The sequence below is a fragment of the Tasmannia lanceolata genome, unplaced genomic scaffold (genome assembly GCF_043159265.1).
Source record: "Tasmannia lanceolata isolate RefF3 unplaced genomic scaffold, GAP_Taslan_0.1 ptg000019l, whole genome shotgun sequence".
Lineage (NCBI taxonomy): Eukaryota > Viridiplantae > Streptophyta > Magnoliopsida > Canellales > Winteraceae > Tasmannia > Tasmannia lanceolata.
The window spans coordinates 31,367,491-31,393,210 of record NW_027518696.1 but is presented as its reverse complement, the minus strand read 5'-3'; the positions used below and the strand labels follow the sequence as shown (position 1 = coordinate 31,393,210).

General features: G+C 39.2%; 1 protein-coding gene across 1 annotated transcript in view; it reads left to right on the top strand.

The window, feature by feature from the left end:
• LOC143853371 (protein transport protein SEC31 homolog B-like) overlaps nucleotides 1-25,720 on the top strand; it is a 93,507-nt gene that overhangs the window by 27,021 nt on the left and 40,766 nt on the right. The window contains exons 10-16 of the mRNA XM_077363120.1: nucleotides 5,448-5,514; nucleotides 9,305-9,420; nucleotides 9,497-9,624; nucleotides 10,059-10,617; nucleotides 11,215-11,307; nucleotides 17,678-17,863; nucleotides 18,033-18,243. Coding sequence (XP_077219235.1) covers nucleotides 5,448-5,514; nucleotides 9,305-9,420; nucleotides 9,497-9,624; nucleotides 10,059-10,617; nucleotides 11,215-11,307; nucleotides 17,678-17,863; nucleotides 18,033-18,243 — 1,360 coding nt within the window. The remainder of the gene's footprint in view (nucleotides 1-5,447; nucleotides 5,515-9,304; nucleotides 9,421-9,496; nucleotides 9,625-10,058; nucleotides 10,618-11,214; nucleotides 11,308-17,677; nucleotides 17,864-18,032; nucleotides 18,244-25,720) is intronic.

Here is a 25,720-nt window from a genome sequence, read left to right as displayed (position 1 = left end):
AATCATCAAGATATGACAAAGCTACAAAGTGATTATCAGCTAATATTGTAACATTAAGATCTCACAGAGCTGCATAAAGCTATCAACTTGGCACTCATGCCCATATCTATTAGCAATAATTACTGTTCAATATTATGCTCCGAAGGCATTTTACTTTTCATAATTTCATCTCTATACATTTATGTATAGGGAAAAACTGTTTCTGCGATCGAGCGCAGATAGCTTATCTGCGCTCAAGTGCAGAAAACAGAGGTGGGCCCACATTTTTTGGGGGATCCAAAGCCATTCATTTGATGGGCCCTATCATAGTCATAGATAGGGTGTGTACTAAAAAGCAGCTCCATTGGATCATCTTAGGGCACATTTGTATCGCTGGTATGGGAAACAAAGAGTCAGAATCTGATACTTTTTCCCCATTTCATATGTTTGGTTCTAGACTTGCTAACGGAAAGGAGATACCACGCGGAAGAAATCTGGGAATTTTGGGGGTCTTCCGTTACCCACCCAAGTAGGTGGTATTCAGATTCCTTCGGGCATCTCTCTCTCAAAACAACAAAAATAAAAAAGCAAAACAACTCTCTCTCTCTCTCTCTCTCGCTCTCTCTCTCTCCCTCCCTCCCTTCCTGCCTGTGGCTGGAAATATTTCTAATAGTTTGATTAATTTTATTGAGTAATATACCTTAGCAAGCTGTCTACAAGCTTGTTAAGATGAGAGAAAGGAAGAGCAGGGACTTGAATCATATAAAATGCATCAAATATGAGAATCAAAGATTGTTAGTAAAAGAAAAGGAGGTTAAAGAGAGGTGGAGAAGTTACTTCGATAAGTTGTTTAATTGAGAACCTATAGCGAATTTGGGAGACCTTGATAACGCTTTTGATGATACAAACCGGAGGTTTGTTCATAGAATCCGAACATCAGAGATAAGAGTAGCTATGAAAAATATGAAATTAGGTAAGGCTAGGGGGCTTGGCGATATTCCTATTGAGACTTGGAGATGCTTGGGTGATGTGGGTTTGTTTGGTTAACTAGATTATTTAACAATATTGTGAAGACTAAGAAGATGCCTGATGAGTGGAGGAAGAGTACATTAGTACCTATTTATAAGAATAAAGGGGATATTTAGAGTTGCACCAATTACCAGGTAATTAAGCTAATGAGTCATACCATGAAGCTTTGGGAGAGGTAATTGAGCATTGACTAAGAAAAGAGACTAAAGTGTCAGAGAATCAGTTTGGCTTCATGCCCGGACGATCGACTATTGAAGCTATCTTCTTGATTAGGCGGTTAATGGAGAGGTTCAGAGAAAATAAAAAGGACCTTCATATGGTTTTCATTGATTTGGAGACAACGTATCATAGGTTCCCAGGAGTGTTATGTGGTGGGTCCTTGAAAGGAAAAAAATGCCTACTAAATATGTTGATGTGATTAAGGATATGTATGATGGAGCAGTAACTAGTGTCAGAACCACGGATGACACGTCTAGCGAGTTTGCAATTACAATAGGACTGCACCAAAGATCAGCTTTAAGCCCTTATCTTTTTACGCTAGTTATGGATGAGCTTACGGAGGGTATCTAGGATGAGGTGCCGTGGTGTATGTTATTTGCAGATGACATAGTATTAATCGACGAAACCAAAGCAGGAGTAAATGCTAAGTTAGAGTTATGGAGAACTACTTTAGAATCCAAAGGTTTTAGACTGAGTAGGATTAAGATAGAGTATATGGAGTGCAACTTTAGTAATGTAAGGAGTTAGGACGAGATTGTACTGGACAGGAGGTGCCTAAGAGAGATATCTTTCCCCATCTTTGTTCAATTCTACAGAAGGAAGGAGAGATTGAAGAGGATGTTAACCATAGAATAAGAGCAGGTTGGTTGAAGTGGAAGCTTGCCTCAGGAGTTCCGTGCGACCGTAAAATCCCTACCAAGTTGAAGGGAAAGTTTTATAAGACAGTTGTGAGGCCAACCATGCTGTACGGCACAGAATGTTGGGCCACCAAGAAGCAGCATGTGCATAAGAAGAACGTAGCGGAGATGCGAATGCTTAGATGGATGTGCGGCCACACAAGGTTAGATAGAATTAAACATGAAGACATTTGTAAAAAGGTGGAGGTGGCACCAATTGAGGAGAAGATGAGAGTGCACCGCTTAAGATGGTTTGGACATATCCAACGTAGGCCTTTGGATGCTCCGGTGAGAAGAGGCGACTCGTGCCGAATTGATAGAGTAAAAAGAGGTAGGGGCAGACCGAAAACAACTTGGGTAGAAACAGTGAGGAAAGACTTGATAGCTAGGAACATAACAGAGAACATGACCTTGGATAGGATCGAATGGAAGAAAATGATCCACGTAGAATAACCCAACTAGAGCCGGGATTAGAGCCGGGGTAGAGTCCTTTCACTTTCTTCATGAAATTTTTCTATAGGATTCATTTTAGCCGACCCCAACTAGTTTGGGACAAAGGCTTTGTTGAGTTGAGTTGAGAAATATACCTTTTTTTTTTGAAAGATAGTTGAGTAATATACCTTAACAGCATAAATAGACACTAACAGTTGGACGCAAAGCAGTAAATATAAATAGTTGAACACAAAGCACTGAATATATTTGGCTTTGTTTATATTTCTGTTGTTAGTGTTTAATATATTTAGTGCTTTGTTATATTTCTGTTTTTAGTGTTTAATGTAATTGTTAGTGTTTATGTTTCTGCAAATATATTTAGTGCTTTGTTTATATTTCTGCCGTTAGTGTAAACATGTTGCTGTTAGTGTTTTAATATGGGAAATGTTATCAGCACTACTGTATTTTGATGATCTCACTCCTCACTTTATTAAAAGTACGGTATGGCCCGCACCATAGGATGATCCAAACAGTCCATTAGATGGGCCACAGCCTAAATAGGTTGTGCCCCAAAAATCATTTCCATAGGTTGATCCTAACCCTCCGATCTGTAGAGGTACTGAATGTTAGAGGGTTCTATAGACCGGAGTGTTAGGATCAACCTCTGGAAATAATTTTTGGGGCACAACCTATTTAGGCTGTGGCCCATCTAATGGACGGTTTGGATCATCATATGGTGCGGGCCATACCGTACTTTTAATAAAGTGAGGAGTGTGGTCATCAAAATACAGTAGTGCTGATAACATTTCCCTTTTATATTTGTGCACTAAATGCTTTGTTTATACACTAAAAATGTTTGTGTTTATATTTCTGCACTAAATGCTTTGTTTATACACTAACAGTAAACACTAACAGTTGAACACAAAGAGCTACCTATATTTATATACTCTTATTGTTTATATATTTATGCTAAACACTAACAGTTGAACACATAGAGCTACCTATATTTATATACTCTTTAGTGTTTATATATTTATGCTTTTAGTGTATAAACAAGGCATTAGTGTTTACTGTTGGTGTCTATTTCGATGTTGGTGTATATTTCTGTTAATGTCTAGTCTGCAGTAAATATACACTAACAACAAAAACCATGTTCACAGCTAGTGGTATTTTACTTAAATGACTTTGCATGTAAATACCAGCTTCCATGTATTTCTCCTGTTCTTCATCAGAGAACTAATAAGAGGCAAGAGAAAGAGAGGAATGACCACATAAAAACACCGAATATAATTGAATCGTGCGATTCATATAAATCACATGCTTTAAAATCGAATTGTACAATTTGACTTTAAATTGCGCGATTCATACGGATTATGATTCGATCCTGCGATTAGAGTTGTTTTGCATGCGATTCAAATCGAATCGTACGATTTTAATAGCCATGTTTGCGCCATTCCTAGTTAACAGTGGTTACTCACCTTTTGTTGCCATAATCTATTTTTGTTGAATTAATTGATCTGGCGTAGATTTAAGCTATCATAAAACTGCTGCTTTGAAGCAGTAGTACTTTTTGCCTATGCCACTTACATAAATCATTGATAGTTGTATACAGCATTGGAAACCCAAAAATTTTATTTAGTTCATTTTTAAAAGACCTCTTTGGTATGTTTGGGTGATTGTATTGAATTGCATTGATGAAGTGCTTGAAAATGCTAGTCAGATCACATGACTGTTGATCTATAATCAGTGAGAAATAAAAAAAAATCAGTGAGAAATGTTATCTGTGGCCAGGAACTAGTGGCCCCTACTCTTTTTCATTGGCAACACCCAAGTGACATTTTAGGTCTTTATACTTTTCATCTTTTATTTGATATTATGATCTAGTTAAACCTTTGTTGGAAATGGTTTATAATTATTATTTTTGATAGGATAGATTTCCCTGCCTCAATGTTCTATACTCAACTCAACTCAACTAAGCCTTTGTCCCAAACTAGTTAGGGTCGGCTAGTGAATCCTTTAGAAAATTTTCATGAAGAAGGTAAAAGAATCTACCCGGCTCAAACTGACTAAGTCTAATCCTAACACTAGTTGGGTTCGTCTACATGGATCATTTTCTTCCATTCTTTCCTATCCAAGGTCATGTTCTCTGTTATGTTCATAGCCATCAAGTCTTTCGTCACTATTTCTACCAAAGTTGTTTTCGGTCTGTCCCTTCTTTTTTTTACTCCATCAACTTGGCACGAGTCACTTCTTCTCACTGGAGTATCCGAAGGCCTATGTTGGATATGCCAAACCATCTTCAGCGGTGCTCTCTCATCTTCTCCTCAATTGGTGCCACCCCACCTTTTTACGGATGTCTTCATTTTTAATTCTATCTAACCTTGTGTGGCCGCACATCCATCTAAGCACCGTATCTCCGCTACACTCATCTTATGCACATGCTGCTTCTTGGTGGCCCAACATTCTGAGCCGTATAGCATGGGTGGTCTCACAATTGTCTTATAAAACTTTCCCTTCAACTTGGTAGGTATTTTACGGTCGCATAGAACTCCTGAAGCATGCTTCCACTTCAACCAACCTGCTCTTATTCTGTGGTTAACATCCTCTTTAATCTCCCCTTTCTTATGTAGACCTCAATGTTCTATAGATGGAAAAAATATTTTTTTACGTACTCATCTTTTTTGGTTGGAAATCATATTACAGAGAACGTGCTTGCTCAGGTTTTAATATGTTATTCTTCAATATATTACGCATAAGATTTATTATCTTCATTAGTTTTGTCTAATCCTTAGGATCAATACTTATTTGAGTTGTATTGTACAGCACACCTGGTAATAGGTGTCATCCTCACGTTCGATTTGAGGGCATACAAATTGATACTAAAATCTATTCTTTTCATCAAATTTCTTTTTCAATTCCTTGATATTGGAGCTGCATCATGTTTGTCTTTTTCGAACTTGATTTATTTGATATTTATGTGATTATCTTATATTTTTGGGTCTTTTTGATCTTGGAATATTTTTATTCTCTCTTGGTTTGCACTTTGTCTTACAATTGTAGTCAAAGATAAATGTTTCCACGTATCTCCTAAATGCAATGTTGTTAGTGCAGGCTTGCACTAAATGGTCATCTGGGGAGAGAGACTTCAGTGGCAATATGTCAATTGCAGGCCCTTCTGGTACATATATTTCAGCTAAGAAAGATGCTAATTTTCATCATTTCATCATTCTATCATCATTAAACAGCTGGTTACTTACTTTTCATTGTCGCAATTTGCTTTTTTATTGAATTAATTGATTTGGTGTACCTTTTAAACTATCACAAAAACTGGTGCTTGAAAGTAATTTTCTACTTTTTGGCCTCTGCCTCATACATAAATAGTTAATTATTCTGCACAACATCGAAAGCCCTGATTTTTCTTACAAGTACTTGTTTAAAAGTCCCCTTTGTATATCTGGGTGATGGTATTCGATGGCATTGAACTGTAGACAATTGAAGTAGGAATAAAGTAGTAGAAGAAAGAGAGTAATGTAAGAAGAGAAGAGAAAAGAAGATGTGAGCATTCATGGGAATGAGGGTATGCCCATCGTGGGGCATACCCTGTTTTATTAACTGAAAGAGATTTATCACAAAAAGGAAATATTTCTCGGCTTAAGTTATATGATAGAATATGAAAATAAATCCGAAACTTCTCTATCATTCATTGTTGAATAACATGTCTTAGGAGTAGTTTAGTCATTACTTGTTCGATAGATGGCATTGTAGTCATTGTACGTTGTTGCCTTATTTGGGGCCCCTATATATACATCATTTACATGAGGAGCTCGCAAGTGGAGACTCTCCATATCTCCATTTCTCTTCTTCTTCCTCTCTTCTAATCCCAACTCCATTTCTAACATGGTATCAGAGCCAAAGGGCTGATCCTCAAGAAGGAAAGAAGAAGAGTCTATCTTCCATCTATCTCGCTGCCTCTCTCTGTTGCCGTCTCTCTCTCTCTCTCTCTCTCTCTCTCTCTCCTCATGGCGTATTTCTCTCTATTTCCTTCCTCCCCCCCCCCTAAAATCTCTATATTTTCTCCCTGGAATCTCTTTAAATCTCCTCGCCTCCTTTTTTCTCTCTCATAAGATCCCCAAAATCTCTCACTCTCTCTCGGCCTCTCGCACTCTCTCCCTTTTACTCCCCCTATAATCACATCATGTGATTAAACATTCTCCTTTTCCTCCTTTTTTGTCTTGGCATTACCCAAATATGGGTTTCTTCTCTATGTCTCTCTCGGCAACCGCAACCCATCCCCCTTTGCTCTCTCTCTCTCTCTCTCTCTCTCTCTCTCTCTCTCTCTCTCCAGTCAGATATCCCTCACACACCGCCCCCCCCCCTCCCCCTCAAAAAAAAAAAAGAAAAAAGAAAAAAGAAAAATCATGTCTGTGCTACTCGTGTAAACCCATTTTGGCTTCTTCTCCACTCCAAATCTCTCTTTATTTTCTCCTTTCTATAGCTTTTTGGCTTATGGCCTTTGTCTTTCTCATCTCATCTTCAAGGTGCACGCCAAGTGTTTGATGAAATGTCTTGAAGGGGTTTTGTGCCTTAAAAGTCTTCTTTTCGTTTCAAGTTATTTGAGGGGGAGTGTTGTCTTGTATTGTTTTTTGTTGCTCTCTTTCTTTGCCTTGTTATTGACTTATGGTTGTCTTGTAGTCATCTCTTTCTTTTCATTGTTTTCTGTCTTTTATCTTAATGTCAAAGGTTCACACCAAGTGTTTGATTAAATGTCCGAGAGAGGTGTGGTGCCTTGTTTGTATTCATTTATGTTTCTTGTTGCTCTCTTTCTTTGTCTTATTTTTGACTTATGGTTGTCTTGTAGTCATCTCTTTCTTTTCATTGTCTTCTATGTCTTTTATGTTGATGTTAAAGGTGAATACCAAGTGTTTGATGAAATGTCCAAGAGAGGTGTGGTGTCTTGTTTTTCTTCATTTCTTTGTCTACTTCTTCACGGCGCACACCAAGTATTCAATGAAATGTCCGACAGAGGTGTGATGCCTTGTTTGTCTTCGTTTCTTTGTCTACTTCTTCACGGCGGACACCAAGTGTTCGATGAATGTCTGAGAGAGGTGTGCTGGTCTTCGTTTCTTTGCAACTTGAATGTATTCAACCTTCAACTTGAGGGGGAGTGTTATCATATAGCTCTTCTTTTCCCGTCTTTTCTTGAGAGAGAGTGTTAATGTTGTCTTAGTATTGTCTTCGTAAGGAAGTGTTGTCTTGTTTTCATGTCTCTTTGTGTTGTCCGATTTTATGCCTTATCCCTTCATGTTGTCTTGATATTGTCTTCCTTGTCTTGTCATCTCCTTGCTCATGTAGTTTCGCCCGAAGGGGAGTATTGTTGGTGATTTTATTCTTCGTCTCCTTCGTCATGTGTCTTCTCTTTCATGTCTTCTCTTGGCGTAGTTTTACGCATTAGTTTCCGGCTTTATGCCTTACCCTTCTTTTCTAGATGATGGTGTCCCCATCGTTGGTCGGCTCTCTTACAGGTGGCGGCTTCGTTTTCTCATCGACCTTTCTTTTCCGGGTGATGTTGTCCCATCCGTCGTTGGCCGTCTCTATTATAGGCGACGGCTTAGTTTTCCCGTCGTCCTCTCTTTCTGGGAGATTGTTTCCCCATCGTTGATCGGCTCTCTTACAGGCGACAACTTTGTTTTCCTGTCAACCTTCTTTCTGGGAGGTGTTTACCCCATCGTTGGTCGGTTCTGTTCAAGCGACGGTTTCCCGGTTGACCTCTCTTTAGGCGACGATGTTCATGCTGTCGACCTTGTCTCCAGACGATGGTTTCCCCATCGTTGGTTGGTCATCCTCTTTCTCTTCTTCTTATCTTCAGGGGACAGTTTGCCCGTCGACCTTGTCTCCTATGATTTCTCCATCGGTGGTTATATCTTCTATTGGCGTGGTGCTGTTTAGCTGGTGTTTCTGCTCATGGTGCTTCGCCGTTTTTCTTGTACGCGCCCTTGGTGTGCCTATTTTGCTCGTTGGACCGTTGCTAGTTTCTGCCATGGCGCCTCCATTACTCGTTGATATGTAGATCTTTTCGTCGTGCTTTCATTCAGGGGAGGCCCTATTTGATTGCTCTTGCCGTAGTGCTAATTCAGGGGGAGCTACTATTTTTTATGGCCGTCGATCTCGCTGCTGTATTCTGGGCCATTGTTGTCTTTTTGTTATGTTTTCCTTATGCAAGTGTTATACCAAGCTGGATGTGTATGAGGTTATTGTACGTTTTGTTGTATGGTCTTTTTATTGTACTTTTTAGTTGTTGTAGTTCTTTGTAGCAAGTTGGAGCTTCATAGTATATAACAAAAAGTACAATAAGCTTGAGGGGGAGTGTCGAATAATATGTATTGGGGGTAGTTTAGTCATTACTTGTTCGATAGAGGGTATTGTAGTCATTGTACATTGTTGCCCTATTTGGGGCCTATATATACATCATTTACATGAGGAGCTCCTAAGTGGAGACTCTCCTTTCCTCTTCCTCTTCCTCTCTTCTAACCCTAACTCCATTTCTAACAATCATGAATGAGGCGATGCCTGAACAATGCCTATCAGATCACATGATCTTCTGAAAAAAGATCACGACTGTTGAATTCTAGTTAGTGAGAAATGTTATCCATGGGCAGGGACCATTTCATTATCAATACTCCAATGACATGTTAGATCTATATAATTTGCCTTTTTTTTTCTTCTAATTTATATTGTCTGCTGCAAATAAATCTATGCTGGAACTATTTATAATTTTTAAACATTGCTTGGAAAGTGGAATTGTTTCCCTAACCTCAATGTTCTGTACTTGAAACACTTTTATTTAGATACTCATCTCTTTTGTTTGGATCATAATACAAATCTGATAGTGGATTTTCATCTCCACACTATCTTCTTCTACATAATTTTTTTTTTCGTCTAACTGTTTTAATATTATTTTATTTCTCCAGTGCATTTGAGAGCTCCAAAGTGGTTGAAATGCCCAACAGGCGTATCTTTTGGTTTTGGAGGCAGGCTTGTTTCATTTAAGTCTTCGTCTGCTACTGGTCCTCCTGGAAATTCTGAGGTAGGCGTGGTGGTTTTCATGCTGCTTTACCATGCCTCTTTGTAGCTGTTATTCACTTCTTTCTTTCCATTCTCAGGTCTATGTGCACAACTTAGTTACTGAATTAAGTTTGGTGAGCCGCTCTACAGAATTTGAATCCGCAATACAAAATGGGGAGAAAACTTCCTTGAGGATTTTATGTGATAGAAAATCAACAGAAGCGGAGTAGGTCATCTGTTCGATTGATTATAGTTTAAAAGCTGTATTGTTTACCCAAAAAACAATTAGACCAACGCTCGAAATTTCGGTTTTGGCCTCAGCTGAAAACAAAATTTTGGTGGAAATTTTGGTGGCAATTTCAGTTTCGGTAGAAATTTCGGCGAAAATCTTATAATTTCAGTCGAAATTTTTAAATTTCGGTTTCGGTTTTAAATTTTCGTCCTAGCTGAAATCTGAAATTTAGGATTTCGGCCGAAATTTAAAACCATCGATTAAACTACCTTCGTGTATTCACATTTATTGATTCATTTTAATCGAAAGAATCAGAGTAGGCCATCTGTTCAAAGGATTGTAGTTTAAATGCATTATTGTTTAGATCAAATATCAAACTACCTTCATGCATTTGCATTTTTTTGATTCATTTTTTATGTGCTGAACAGATCTGAAGATGACAGGGAAACGTGGGGTTTCTTGAAGGTTATGTTTGAGGATGAGGGGACAGCTAGGACAAAACTACTTTCCCACCTGGGTTTCAGTTCGCCAACTGAAGGAAATGAGAACGTAGTTGATGGACTTGCCCAAGAAATGACCAATGCTCTCAGCCTTGATGAAAGGATCACAAGTAGAATAGGGTTGGTGGAAGGTAGAGAAATCAGTGCATTCCCTACAGATAACGGGGAAGAGTTCTTTGACAATCTTCAAAGCCCTAAAGCAGATGTACTCCATTCACCCTCTAGGGAGGGTTTTGCTGGTGAAGGTGGTACCAATGGGGAACATGTACAACCAGAATTGGGAGAACCAGGAGAGAGCTCTGACTCTTCATTTGAAGAATCTATTCAGCATGCTTTAGTTGTCGGTGATTATAAGGGGGCAGTTGCACATTGCATATCTGCAAATAGAATGGCTGATGCTTTGGTAATTGCTCATGTGGGAGGTTCTTCCCTGTGGGAAAGCACTCGTGATCAGTACCTGAAAAGTAGTCATTCATCTTACTTAAAGGTTGGTGCCTCTCCCTTATCAATTTCCCTTTACATTTAGTAGCACAACATGGCGTTAAATTTCGGCCAAATACTGAAATTTCGGCTGAAATTTTGGATTTCGGTTGTCACTGAAACCGAAATCACCAAAATCTGAAATTTCGGTCAGTCCCAAATTTTGGCCGAAATTAAATTTCGGTAATTTCAGCCAAAATTTCAGGAAAATGTGATTTTTAAAGTTTTTTTTTTTTTTTTTTTCAGAATTTTGGCCGAAATTTCAGTACATTAATGAATTCTTCTGTCCTTTCGGCCAAAATTTTGGTTTCGGACAGGCTATGTCCAAAACCGAATCCGAAACCGAAATTTAAATCCTTGTAGCACAGCAAGTTTGATGCTTATAGAAAGCTTAGATTTTTCATGTCCGAAACCGAATCCGAAACCGAAATTTAAATCCTTGTAGCACAGCAAGCTTGATGCTTATAGAAAGCTTAGATTTTTGTAGTTTCATCTCTGTAGCTGGAGAATATAGCATTGTAACATAGTACTTCATAGATGCCATTAAAGAAAAGCACAATACTTCATAGATTCTCTCATGATGTAAGTTCTGTTCATGTTACAGGTTGTCTCTGCAATGGTGAACAATGATCTCATGAGCCTTGTAAACACTAGACCCCTGAATTCCTGGAAAGAAACACTCGCTCTTCTATGCACGGTAAGTTGTTCAATTCCATAAAAAATGAAAAATATGACAAGGTTGTAGTGTTGTGTAAGTGGCATATACATGGTAAGTTGTTCAAATCCATAAAAAATGAAAAATATGACAAGGTTGAAGTATTGTATAGTGTATGTAATATCTTCAAATTTGTGGGGAACTTCACTACAGAATGTTACTTTGTTTCCTCGTAGACTGCTATCAGAAGTTTGGAGCTTTCTTTACTTCCTATTCATTTCGAAACTGATTTCTTTTGTTTTATTTTTTCATCATGGTTTGTGACATCTGTCTGGTTGAGTGACTGAATATAACAATATAAGTTATCCAGACTCTATCTTGGAACTTGGCCGTATTGATAAGTTTGTTGAATAAGGCCTGTGCGGCAAGTATTGACTGGTACTAAGCTTTTTTCCGTTTGATTTTCTGTTCATTTTAGAAAGAAATATTCGATTTGCCCTTTCAAAAAAAAAAAGAAAAAGAAAGAAAGAAATATTCCATGCTTTTTCCCCATGAAATTGTCCTTAAATTTATTAATTTTATGGATCAGGAATTGGACGTTATTTTTTATGTTTTTCTGCAATTTTACTAGTACATTCTTTGATTCTGGGTTGTTTTTCATAATTTTTATCTTTATTTTCACTCATCTTCCTTAATCACTTGAAAAACACCTTAAAAGCACTTCCACTTGCCAATTTTACATTTTTATATTTTTCTCTATTGGTTTCACTTTGTGCCCTGGGCTGCCCTTTTTCTCTATTAGTTTCACTTCTGCATTGTTCTCTCACAGTTCCTGTCAACTCAACCGAGTTCTGTTTTGCTCTGCTTGATTAAACTTGAAAATTCGATTTCTCATTCTTTATATTTAAACATTGCATATGGGTTACATAGTTTGTTCTCACTTGGAAGCTGTCATTGTAAAAAAAAAATGTCTGTATCTACCAAAAAGCTTGGAAGATATAACCGTATGTTATGTGACCATAACATGTTTTAACGTTGTTCTAGTAGATCATTTGTTGCTATTATGGTTAAGTCTTGTGCTAGCTGATACATGTTTTGTTTGTTTTTGGCTGTGTGCCTGGGCATATCTGGTTTTAGTTTCCCTAGCTGGCTGTGGAGAATTAACTTTTATAAAGTGATTGGCCCATTTGTTCTTCCAATCCCTTGCCCATAATTTTGAATCGGTCCACACATTTTTTATGAAGTGGGCTCTTAAAGAATTCTCTGATAGATTTTTTTATCAGGGGACTTAAAATTATTTTCCCGGTCTTGAGTGCATAACTCGGCACTTGAGTATCCATGATTTCAAAGAGCTTTTCATGATCTACAATATCTAGTTCTACAACATTGATCAAAATTTCCCCCGACCCCAAAAGTCGACCTAAAGTTTCACGGCTTAAATTGCCCCTAAATTGTCTCAAAATCTTTACAAAATAAGATGGGGTTTGATCTCCTTCTTTTTCCTTTTCCGTATCCGCCTCTCTCTCTCTCTCTCTCTCTCTCTCTCTCTCAATCACATCCTTTCCTAACCTATGGTAAGGGAGTGATGTGATTTGTAGCCCACATTGAAGTTGTTGTACAACTACATAATTGGAGGGGCATGGTTAATTTTAATCCTACTCGAAGAGTCTTTCCTAAAATGATTGTTTCTTAAGATTGCGTGCATACCAATTAATGATGGAATAATTTGTGGCTGATTTGTGAACAAACTTGAAGACTCACTTTCCAAATTAAATATGATTATTATATGACTATATTGGCTGATTTCTAGCCCTAAATGTTGACTTTTGCTTGCGGGTGATTTTTAGCTGATGTGAGTACTCTTGGCCCAAACCTTTTCGCCAGGGCCGTTAACCCAATTTGCTACAGTGGCAAGCTACTTGAATAGAGATGGAACTACCTCTCCCTTCCCATATCCTTAGACGAGTAGTTCCTTGATATGAAGATTTTTTTTTGTCAGTTTTACCTTCCAAGCCAAAAGTTGCTTGATGTGCTTGTCTGGCATCACAATTGGTCCACTATGGAGTCTTGGATTGTCTTTATTAATGCCACAAGATCTATTATCTATCAATGCCAACATCTTATCTAGTAAGGTCAACATAATTAGGTTTTTTTTGTTCAAATGTGCATTAGTTGTGGATTATGTTACCTTCACTAGATGAGATATTCTCAAACTAAGTCAAATTTTGTCTTGTGTACTTAGAACCTCTAGGCACATTTGAGGTGGATTGACCTCTTGCCTGATGCACAAGTTACACGCTTAGAACTCGCATGTGCAGTTTTCATTTTTTATTTTAAATGTTATAATCGTTTATTTGTTTTATGTGTCTATTACCAAATACTGTTTGCTGTAAAGCTCATATGAACCCTGTACAACTCAACTCAACTCAACTAAGCCTTTGTCTCAACTAGTTGGGGTCGGCTGATGAATCCTTTTGAAAATTTTCATGAAAAAGGTGAAAGGATCTACCCAGCTCAAATTGACTAAGTCGAATCCTGACACTAGTTGGGTTCGTCTACATGGATCATTTTCTTCCATTCTCTCCTATCCAAGGTCATGTTATCTGTTATGTTCCTAGCCCTCATATGAACTCTATGAAATAGATTAAATGGGATTCAATTTGTTGCATGTGGGCATTATATCTTGGTGAACTCTGGTTCTTCCATTTAAAGATTCTTTTTTTTTTAATGTATGGAAATAAATTTTTTTAAATAAAACTACAGGATATAATGATAATAAAATGCTTGTAATACTTATGTGTGAAGCTAATTATGTACTTGATCTCATTTAGGCTACCAATAGAGGCTCATATATGTCTATAGCCTCGGGTCTATATTTCTTACAACTTTTGTCGAGTAAAATATAACATTAGAACATTTGTCTATAGCCTCGGATGAGTGTTTAAAAATGAGGGTGTGGTTCAAAACACGTCCAAGAAAAATCCTTGTTGACTTAGCACGGACACGGCCAAGAACGCGGTTGGCGTGTCAGGTACTCGGTTGATGCTGTCATAATTCGGGAGAGTCAAAGGAGTTTTATTGAGTCTGTAGGGCAAACCACGGAACTTTGCTGTACAGTTCAAAGATGTTGCCTACCAAATATAATTCTCTACATTAATGAAATGCAAATCATAACATCTGTCCATTTTTTTATCGTTCTAATCATTTCGGTAGAATTTCAGGAATTTCGGGTCGGTATAAATTCAGAAAATAATGATGTGGAAGGAAATCATTGAGATTTCGTTTCGGTGGGGATGGAAACGGAAACATTTCGATTGTTTCGGAGAAATTTAAAGCCATAGTTATTAGTCATGTGATTAGATTTTTAAATCGATGATTGTCTAGATCTGTTCCAGTAGTCATTTTCAATTCATTTTAGCATGCAAAAACTTTCAGGGCATTGCATCAGTTGGTATTAGAGCCTTGGTTAGGCTGAGATTTTGTTAGAATTAATCACATATGGTTATAAGGAGGGAGGTCTCTGGGTAGATTGGGTTGTCAAAGCCCTCTCATGGAAGTGAGAGAATGCAAGAGGGGGACACACCACCTAACCTCCGAAACCCAGTAGAGAAACTACCCTTTTTTCTGATGGATAATTGGAATACCCAAAGTATCACATATTATCACACACCTCACCTTACTAGGCATCTCATTCTATTGCCAAAAAGCTTTATTACATTTCTTATCACAAGCAAAATTAGCCAAACCATCAACTATTTATTTACTTCTCTTTTAGTATGGGACAATCGAAGCTTCAACTTCATGATTAGAGATTTCAATACCTGCCAATATAATCTGACGGACCCAGGTGATTCTTTACTATCTCTGAGTAAGTCAATCAAGACTTTGCTGTCATATTCAATGAAAACATTGGCTACAAAGAGCTTTACAATATCTAAGCTCATCCATCATGCTCCTAGTTTCTACCTCCATATTAGTACCAGTATTTTAAAAAATGAGAATAGGAAAAGATAAACTTACCATTGTAATTTCTGAAAATTCCCCCACATCCTAATGTGTTGGGTTGCCTTTCGCAGCTCCATTCGAGTTTTTGCTTAACCTCATTAGACCTTGGTTTTTCCTCGCGCACTTGAAAAAACATTGGAAGGGTCCTCGGTTTCGGTAAAATCCTAGATTTGCCTAATTCATTGAAGAGGCCGGGAAATTTCAATGTGAAGGTTGATATCATTTTTTTTAAGAGTAGACATCAACTCAAGGATTTTATTGATTGCTTGAACATGGAATGAGCTTTCTATTACAAGGATGTGCATACCATGAAACAGTGTAGTGTCGCCATCAAATTGAGAAAAAAGCAGTCGGTACGCTGGGAGCAACTCACGACAAGGGGATTGAATTGTGGATGGTTGCACAAAAGAGTTTCACCTTATAATAGCAAGTGCCGTGACAATGGAACAAAAGGCTGCAGAACATTACATGGCCGGCTGCATTTTCAGTTATAGTTCGTAGTTACTCTCTGTTAAAGTATAAAGGATAAATAACGCCTTTCTCCAACAGCTCAAGCTTCTAGAGAAGTTGGTAAGCTAACATGGTGGTATTAGAGCCAAAGGTCTCGAGTTCAAACCTCCACGATAGCAACATGCGATGGTTGGCCCAAAGTGGGACCCCATGTGCCACGTGTTTGACAAGTGGGTCACACGTGCGGCGGAGTGTTAAAGTATAAAAGATAAATAACGCCTTTCTCCAACAGCTTAAGCTTCTGAAGAAGTTGGTAAGTTAACACTCTCCAACCATATTTTTGTTTGAATGGTACTCTCCAACCATATTGGTCGTTTTATGATTTATATAATCTATCAATCAAGGTAAAAGTGCAAAAAAGAGAGGCCACCATCACATATAAAATGACCAACATGGAAGAAATTCTAATTAGTGGCAGCAAGTTTACCAAGCGGGTGGCAATAGGGGCAAGGATGTGTGAACAGCCTATTTCGAATATTTGAAAGGCACACTTGAGCAGCTAGAGGTGTGCAAATAGTGGATTTTGGTCTATTCAACTTCCAGCTGTTTTTTCTTATATTTTTTCACAGATTTTCATATTTTCCTCTTTCATAATATATATATTTTTTCTAGTTTTCTCTATTTCTAATTATGCTGGAATAATTTAAACAAAACCTTATGATTCGTGATCTGATCCTACGATTCAATTCGATCCGATCCATCTCTCCGATGCTCAAGTCAGACTACGGCTCAATAGTGAAAATACGAGCAACAAAGGAGTAGAGTCGGAGTCGTCCTTTTATAGACTATGGCTCAACAGTAGAGTAACAGCGTAATTCTGAGAGCCTATATCCTTACCTCGAGTGTGGGGGTCCTTTTATAGAGTCGGAGTCCTAGGCAACTTAGGAAGCTTGCCTTTTTTGGGCAGTTTCTGATTGGCCAACTTCCCCAAGGAGTTGGTTTCTAGGTTTGTCCGAACAATTTGTAGAGTTGCCGTGTGGGGCTTGGTTTCCCCCTTAGTCGCTAACATAGTTTCCCATTTGGATGGGGTTTCCACACTACCATTGCTCGAGGGAGAGGTGTAGAACGACCTTCTTGCCTTCAGCTTTTATTTGGAGAAATTAGGTATCCCGGGTGAGGCCGTTGCCATGTGTTGTGCACCTATTAGTGGGTGGATTTTACCCCTAACACCATAACTTTACTTGTCTATCTCAATTAACAACATCAATAATAGAATTAGTAGTGGCACTGATAGCAATACCAATTGTAGCAGTAACTTTCCAAACAGTGAGAATAGCAGTAACTTTCCAAACACCATAACTTTAGTTTGGTTGCAGTTTATTTGAAGTGGTACTACTTGCTGCAAGATCTTATTTCATTTTTAAACATTTTTCAGAGGATAGATGTACGCGCATGCCCAGGTATCTCATGAAGAAGTGTATGAAAAGTATAACTGTTTTGTTGGGTCTGGAAATGCATACATGGATGGATTTCATCTTGCAGTTATTCATCTTCATGAACCACTCTTAAATTTTATTTTTAATTTTTTTGCAATCGTAGTGGTAGGAGTAATAGTTGTACTAATTGTGAAACAACCAATTACTCCAAAAGCTTAAGCTGTTGGAGAAGGCGTTATTTAATCTTTTATACTTTAACACTCCCCCTCACGTGTGGCCCCTCTTTTTAGGGTGGCCCCTCTTTTGGGTTGACCATTGCATGCGGATTTTTAATATCAAGGAGGTTTGAACTCATGACCTTTGCTCTGATACCATGTTAAACAACCAATTACTCAAAAAACTTCAGCTGTTGGAGAAGGTATTATTTAATCTTTTATACTTTAACACTAATAAACAGGTAAATTCCAAATTAACTTGATCTTATACCACTTGCTGCAGAATCTTACTTCTTGTTATAACAGTTTGCACAGGGGGAAGAATGGACTGTCTTGTGTGATACTCTTGCTTCGAGACTAATGGTTGTGGGGAACACACTGGCTGCAACACTCTGTTTTATATGTGCTGGAAATATTGACAAAACAGTAGAAATTTGGTCACATAGTCTGAAGTGTGAGCATGAAGGGAGAACATATGTTGACCTTCTCCAGGTGATGTTTCATGATGAAAGCCGATAAAAAAATAATTAATTAATCATTTCGGAAATTTTGGCCGAAATTTGGGAAATCCAAAATTTAAGTTTCGGTCGCAACCGTAATCAGAAATTTAAAACTATGCTTGATCCCCCTAGAAGTTGACAATATTTATTTGTTTGTGTAGGATTTAATGGAAAAGACTATTGTCCTTGCTTTGGCAGTTGGACAGAAGCGATTTAGTGCATCTTTGTCTAAGCTTGTTGAGAATTATGCTGAACTGCTTGCTAGCCAAGGCCTTCTAACCACTGCAATGGAGTATCTAAAACTTTTGGGGTCGGAAGACTCTTCTCATGAGCTTGCTATCTTACGGGACCGCATAGCATTTTCCGCACAAGGTAGTAGCTTCTTTGGATATCATCTTTTATGCTTTAATATCTATAGCAATAATTCTACCCATGTGTTGGCTATTGGAAAGTGTCAATTAATTAAGTAGCTTGTGCAGCAACAAAAGGGTGGCTGAGTGTTTTTTTCCGGTTCTTTCTGAAAACTAGATTACTGCATGGCAGCTTATAATATATGATACTCCTGGTTTTGTATTCTTTATCTTCCTAGAGCTTCTATGTTTTACGACAATTATTTTCTTCATGTATAAGAAATTTTGAATCTTATGGAGGAAAAGATGCCCTAAGTTCATTTACATTTTTTCATGACAATCTTAGGTTCCTCTTACATATATGGATAGAGAACCGATTTTTTTTTTTTTTTTTGGCATTTGCGTTTTACCAATTAGCTCTTGGAGATCTTTGCAACAATTTGTTTGCAATTTTTTTTATTGATATATATCTTGCTAAGATAATCCAATTATTTCTTCTTATATTATTTCATATAATATGTGCGATTTCTTATAATCCATGCACATTTGTAAACCTAATTTGCCCAGCTGCTTGAAAAAGAAAATTTAAACCTTTCATTTGGTATTTAAATTTAGCTTGGCATTGGCCTAAGCCGCAGGTTAACCTACATCAACCTCATGCAAGTGTTTTTAGTTTTTCCCTTGAACAGTGGTAACCCTAGGAAAGTTACATGAAACCACTATGCTTTTATTTAGTTATTGTTGCCATCTCTGTATGAGCCACTCATGGTTTTAAATTTCCACTGAAACCAGCATGAAATGACTGAAATGTTTCTGTTTCCATCCCCATAGGATCATCCCAACCCTACGATTTGTGGTGGTTAAAATGGACTGCTATAAACCTACACAAATCTGTCCATTTTTTAGCTCCACAAATCGAAGGGTTGGGATTATCCTATGGAGCTGATTTTTTGGGCACACCCTATCTACGTCAGGGCCTATCAAATGAATGATTTGGATCATCCAAACAACGTCGGCCAACTGTGTTTCTAGCCGGCGGACTAGAGAAGGTTCTCTAGTCGGCCGACTAGAGACACTTTCCTCCTTATATTGTACATAATATTCAACTAGACAATACGTGGGAGTTCAGCTTGTTTTTGTTACCACACATGTTGAATTGTTTATTGACTAGTGGTGATTGTTAGAATGAAGTAATCATGATTGTGACATTATGTGGAAGTTGGTCTTAGCGAAAGCCCGTGGCATGGTATAAATTTTTTTATTTTTCAACCTTGTAGGAAATGGTTTTGGGACCGAATGGCTAGGAGGTGCTTGTTTATTTTGATATATTATAACCGCTCCTTTTAGATTAGGTGAACTATCTATTATATCATTAAGATGCTACGTGGGTTCTATTACTTAGTACATGCTGGTTACTTTTAAGCTTTATTCCTGAAATTTGGGAGTGGGATGAAATACTCGAGCTATAGTTAGTTTCAGCTTTTGTAACTTCTAGCTGCTTATTATGCTGACGTGCTGATGCGGTCCCCTGAGCATATTGGCATATTTTAAGCCAAATCATATAACTCACTGGTCGAGATATTTCCTTCTAGTCCACATTTCTTAATACATGGCAGCCCGTAGCTTTCCCTAGGACCATTCCCTTTAGATAGTGATGTGATCCGGCCTTGAGGAGCACCTGCTATTTTAGGATACTTTCTATTCTAGGCTAGTTTCTATTTTGAGCATGCTTTCTATTTTGGTCACATTCCTTTTTTCATAACCATTCTATTTTTTGAGAATAGTATTTTGGCAGCCTAGATTGTGGCACTTGTTCACATTAACTAAGGGCCCACACCATCTCTTCACTTATCTCACACCTTGGCCCCACATTTAAGTCACTAACTTAGATCCCTTAAGTTAAATGACTTCATTCTAATCCCATTGGTAGCCAAATGGGAACCCACTCGATTCTCTCTCAAATAATTACCTCTCTCAAATAATTATACATAGGTGGATGGCCCTAAGAGGAGGGAGCTTTGGAATTTTCTCCACCACTCCTCTTGGGCCTCCTATGTTGCTCCATAAGGTGATATATTACCTAATTCGGTTTCTTGCCCAGACCTGGTTTCGTTACTGACACCTCTTGGCCAGCAACCTTTGTACCTGACTTTATTCTTCAGATTGCTTCTCATAGACAGGTGGTTATTTTAGGCCCCAGTGTTTTCATTCTCTTTATTTTCAGACTCTAGCCAGACCTCATATAATTTGCTGTTCATACTTCTATATTTGTTATCTTTTTTTTTGATCGGTTATATTTGTTATCTTTGATTGCAAGTTATGTTTAAGAAGAATTATGCTATGGTGAATTCTCTTAAAACCTAACTTATAACTGGAAACCCTAACACAATTTGATTGATTTTTTGAATGCTTAATCTGATTTTTTGATTGGTAGTGCTGCTTTACTTGAAAGCTTGACCTATCAAGCTCCGAAAAGTTTATCGAAAAACCCTGCAAATCCATATGTTTGAACCAATTAAGGATCAGAGCCCCGTGCTCTGATTCCTAGTCGTCTCCAGAACCATATGCTACCTAGGCATTCGATAGCTTCCCGTTTAGGGCTTAGCTTGCCAGTCCCCGTTGTTAGTGTGCTTTAGGTAGGAGTTGAGTTTCCGTTAGTGGTTCTAGGCATTTGGATCTGTCTAGGTCAGTGAGGTGCCATTTTTGTTGTCTAGGGTGTCTTACTTAGGATCAATTGAGTTGTTTGCTTTATCGTGCACTTACAATCCGTTTGTTTGGCCATGTCTAATTGGGCCAATAAACCACATTGGGGCTCAAGTCGTCCTCATCCCAGAGGGCTTGGTAACAGAACATTCATGCCACGTTGGATCAGCACTCGAACATGTTGGCTGAGATTAGCATCGTTCTGCTGTTTGGGGATAGGGTCATTAGGGCTTTAGAGCATTCACACGACTTTGGTATTAGGGTTGATATCGAGGATTTTAAGTGTCACCTCGACCCTGATGAATTTCTTGAGTCACTCGATAGCATTGACCACTTCTTTGAATGGGACCACACCCTATGGGCAAGAAGGTTAAGTTTGTAACCATAAAATTGAAGAGTTTGCCCTTGTTTGGAGGAAGCAAACTCAGTCCAGGCGTATTCAAATTGGCAAGACCCAGACCGATAGCTGGACCAAAATGAAGGGTAAAATGAAAAGTAAATACCTTTCAACTAACTTCAAGGTCAATCTATACCATGGAAGCAGGATTCTCCGTGGGAGTAGGGAACCTCGATTCCCAGGTTCTCGAATCCGAAATAGGAATCTTCTCGAATCCCCAAAAACAGGGAATCCCGGTTCAGATTCGCCGGAGACCCGATTCCCACTTTTGGGAATCGCGGTTTATGATTCCCTGGAAACCCCGATTCCTACTTTTGGGAACCGCGGTTTAATGTTATGTGAAACGCGATTTCCCGGAGATTCCCTGGCGATGCCCAACTCCCCAGCGATTCCCCGACAATTCCCCGGCGACTCTCCGGTGACTCTCGGGCAACTTCACGATTCCCGCTTCCGACCATCCCGGGAGCCTTTGATTCCCGCTTTCGATTCCCGCTCTGGCAACCTTGATCTATACTAGAGATTATTGGGCCTTCTAACAGGTACAAAATTCCTGAGTGAATACATGGAAGAATTCCACCTCCTAACAGCCCGTAATGGCATTATTGAAGAAGACGAACAAGCTACTACTCGATACTTCTCTGGGCTTCGGTATCAGATTCAAGATCCAGTCTCCTTTCACACATTGCTCACGGTGGACAATGCAACTGGCAATGAAAGCGGACAAGTTGTCCCAACAAACTCAAATACGGGAGTACAACTACTAGTCCATCTATTGTCGAATCGAGTGAAGGCTGTGGACTTTTAGGACCCAAAACACATGCTACTACATCCAAATGGTTCAAGTGTGGTGAGCCAGTTCACAAGTCATCTGACAAATGATGAGAATCACCCTAAAAAAGAAGCGCCCCCCCCTCCCCCCCACAAAAAAGAAAAGAAAAAAAAGACGTAGTTCTAGATGATCCGCCTTTTGCAGGCTAGCCTGATGAAGCTATTCTTGACGGAGATCATGATCGAGTCTTGTTATTCATAGGGTCATGGTGTCTCCCAAAGTGCCAGAGTCTGAGCGAGAGTTGAGAAGCAACATCTTCCACACCACCTGTACATCTGGAGGAAAGATTTGCACCATCATCTTAGATAGTGGAAGGAAAATTTGGTCTCCTAACTAATGATTGATCGACTAAAGTTGAAAATTGAAAATCTCAATCGACCATACAACATTACATTGTTTAAGGGAGGAGCTTAAGTGTTACATCACGATGTATTGTGAACTTTTCCATTGGAAACATATACAAAGATACAGTTTGGTGCGATGTGACTCCTTTAAAGGTGTGTCCTATTTTGCTGGGCTGCCCCTGGCAATATGATCTAAAGACCAGCCATGACGGAGAGAAAAAACGCATACTCTTTTGTAAAGGACGGCATACGCATAAAGCTAAATCCATGAAAGGATACCTCAAGGCCATCTAGAGGGATGTGCCAACACCCTGGGTTCCTGTGAAAGAGGATGCTACACCCAACTGTCCAAAAGAAAACAGTTGCCATCATTCCTTAGTAGTGTCCTTTTTAGTCATTTTACGTAGTAGTTAAGTTGGGTTGATTTAGTTTGTGAGGGCTGTCTTTATAAAGCCCATCCCAACTCATTTTCATTTCAGCTTGAGATTTTGAGATTTGAGTTTGGAGATTTGTTTGGTGGGAGAGAGACCTCGTGGATTCTTCTCCTTTGTTATGTCCTTCATTTTGGGAGAAATGGAATGTTAGGCAGATGTTTGTCTTTTACCAGATCTATATACTATGATATCTTGCTGAATACAAAGATCTAGGACTGATCCAGATCAGTTCTGCTACATCGCATTGATTTCTGTTCGAGAATTCTTGCGTCCCCTCGCTCGAATTCAAGCGCAGATTTATCATAATTCTCTTTGTTTTGGGAGGAAATTTTAAGGTGTGCTGTAAATCAAGATTTCTCTAGGGGAAACTCCCTACAACTGATCACCTAGGGAGTTTCGATATAGATCTCCTTAGTTCATTAATTTTTTCATCATTTTCTTCTCAACATCTTCTATTCAAAGAACAGAACAACATCGTTGTTTTGGAACTGTTTTTGTTGGAAACTTTCAAGAGGACTACTGTAATTCAAAATGAGTGCAGGTCAGCTATAGATCTAATTCAAAATGAGGCGGATCTATGACATCTTCTCATTGCGATAGAGATCTCAATAATCTGCAGACGAATATGAGTTTAATCTTCTTGTTAGTGAACTGTTTCTTCTCCACAACAGTCATGGTCGTAGCTAATTCTGGAAACAGGTCCATGAGCTCTCCATTTGAAGCTCAATATTTCTAGTTCTTATTCTGTTTCAGTAGATAGGATTCATTTCATAGAAAAGTGGCAAAGTTTATGGCCGGCTGCCAACATGACGCCAACCCTCGTTTATCCTGGCTTGGGACAGGATTAGATTTGGTCAATTTGAGCCGGGTAGATCCTTTCACCTTCTTCATGAGAATTTTCTGAAGGATTCATTAGCTGACCCGGTGATGCCAAAATCTGGTTCTAGGATCAATGATTGGTAGAACTCCGATCTGTGATCAACCTGCGCTCACAGAGAAGGAGTTAGGGCCCCCAGAGTTGTGGTTCCGGGGGACCACTCCGACGCTCAAGTTAGAAATCGGCACAACAGGAGAAAAAAGCGAAAGGTTGAAGACGAGTTATTACTCTTACTAGAAATTAGAGAATGTGTACCTTTGAGTGTGGGGGTCTTATTTATAGAGGAGGACTCCACAACTGTTTAGGAAACCTGCCTCAATAGGAATCTTTCCTTATTGGGCGATTTCCTAGGGAGATAAATACTAAGTTTCCTTACTGGAGCTGGTTTCTATCTTGGGCGAGCGACACTATTGGAGAGTTTCCGTCCTTGCGTAGGACTTTCCATCGGCGGAGCTTTCCTTAATGGAGACGTTGCTATTTCCTAGAGATAGGGAATCTTCGTGGGATTCCACTTTTAAAAGGAGGAGTCAATTTCTAATCTTGTGATGAGACCACGTGTTGATCATTGAGGGAGGTACCGATTTTACCCCCAACATATTCCCCCCACTCATCCGAATTGACATGAGTCGGATGAGTTATCCGTAGTTATCATCAATCACTCGGTATCGAGCGAAAAGGTGGACTTACTTGGTGATCTCTGGTGGAGACGAAGCATCACAGTGCGGGAAGTTGGGCATTTTGAATGGTGAGAAGTTAGAACGTCGCGTCGTCTTGGGAATGTGAAACGACGGTTTCCGGTAATGATGGTGGTGATGGGAAAAGATGCCCTCATTATGAGGCGTTATTCTCGCGGCATCATATTATTGCGATACGTGTCCGAGAGGCGGCATATTTCAATCATTGCAATTATCCCGCCTTCTCCCTTGCCTATTTAAAGGGGTTTTGGGGTTCATTTTCTCCCTCATCATCTACCTCTTTCTTCTTCTCCTTTCAAGCCTCTGTTTTCTTTCATCTTGTCACAAGAAACCAGTCCCTTTGATCAAATGACGACAATTATTACAGTGGTGGAAATTAACTCTCCGTCGGAAGGAGACGATGGCCATTATGAGCACGCTGGAGAAACAGTAGCCAAATGAACGAGAGGATGAAGGAAAGGAAAAGAAGTGCTCCGGGAAGGGATTATTTCTCTCGTTCCTGCGTCTCCGGTGGTCGGAAGTGAGACGATGAAGCCAGAGTTGGGGGATAAAAGAGGGAAAATTCCGGGATTCAGCAAGCGTCCGGAACCTAGCCAACAATCACCGGAATCCGCCGGCGTCCTCTCCCTGCCAAGATTCAAGGTTACAACGGGAACTATCGCCGTTCCCTGAAACACCCCAAGGAGCAGGGTTACGAGGTTGCCGAGCAATTCTTCCAAGTGGGGAAAGGAGCTTGCCGTCTTCAGTAGAGGGTCGGAGAGCCGGAGAAAGAGAATGAGGCCCTGAAGACCCGGCTCCGAGAGTTGTCCGAGGCCCAGGGCTTCCAGGAATGCGTGAACCAAGTCCTAGACAACAAACCGTCTTTCGTGATGGTGTCTTTGAAGTTTCCGGGAGCACCTGAAGGAGGTCAACATGGCAGAGACGGGGAATGGTTGATGGAAGAAGATCCTTCCGAAGAGGACCCCCTCGAGGATGATCTTGCCGAGTGACTCTTGTCACCCCTCCGAGTCCAAGGATCTGAAGAGAGTGAATTGGACTTCGGATGAGAGGACTACGTTCGAGAGTGAGGAAAAATGGTGATGCTACATTCTAAACCTTAATGATGCATCACACTTGTCTTTTTCTTTTTGGCTTCTTTTTGTCCATGTAAATAGCCTTGGAGCCCCCCCTACTGTAGAAACTTTAAACTTCCTGATGAAAAGTTCTTTCTTCGTTCATAT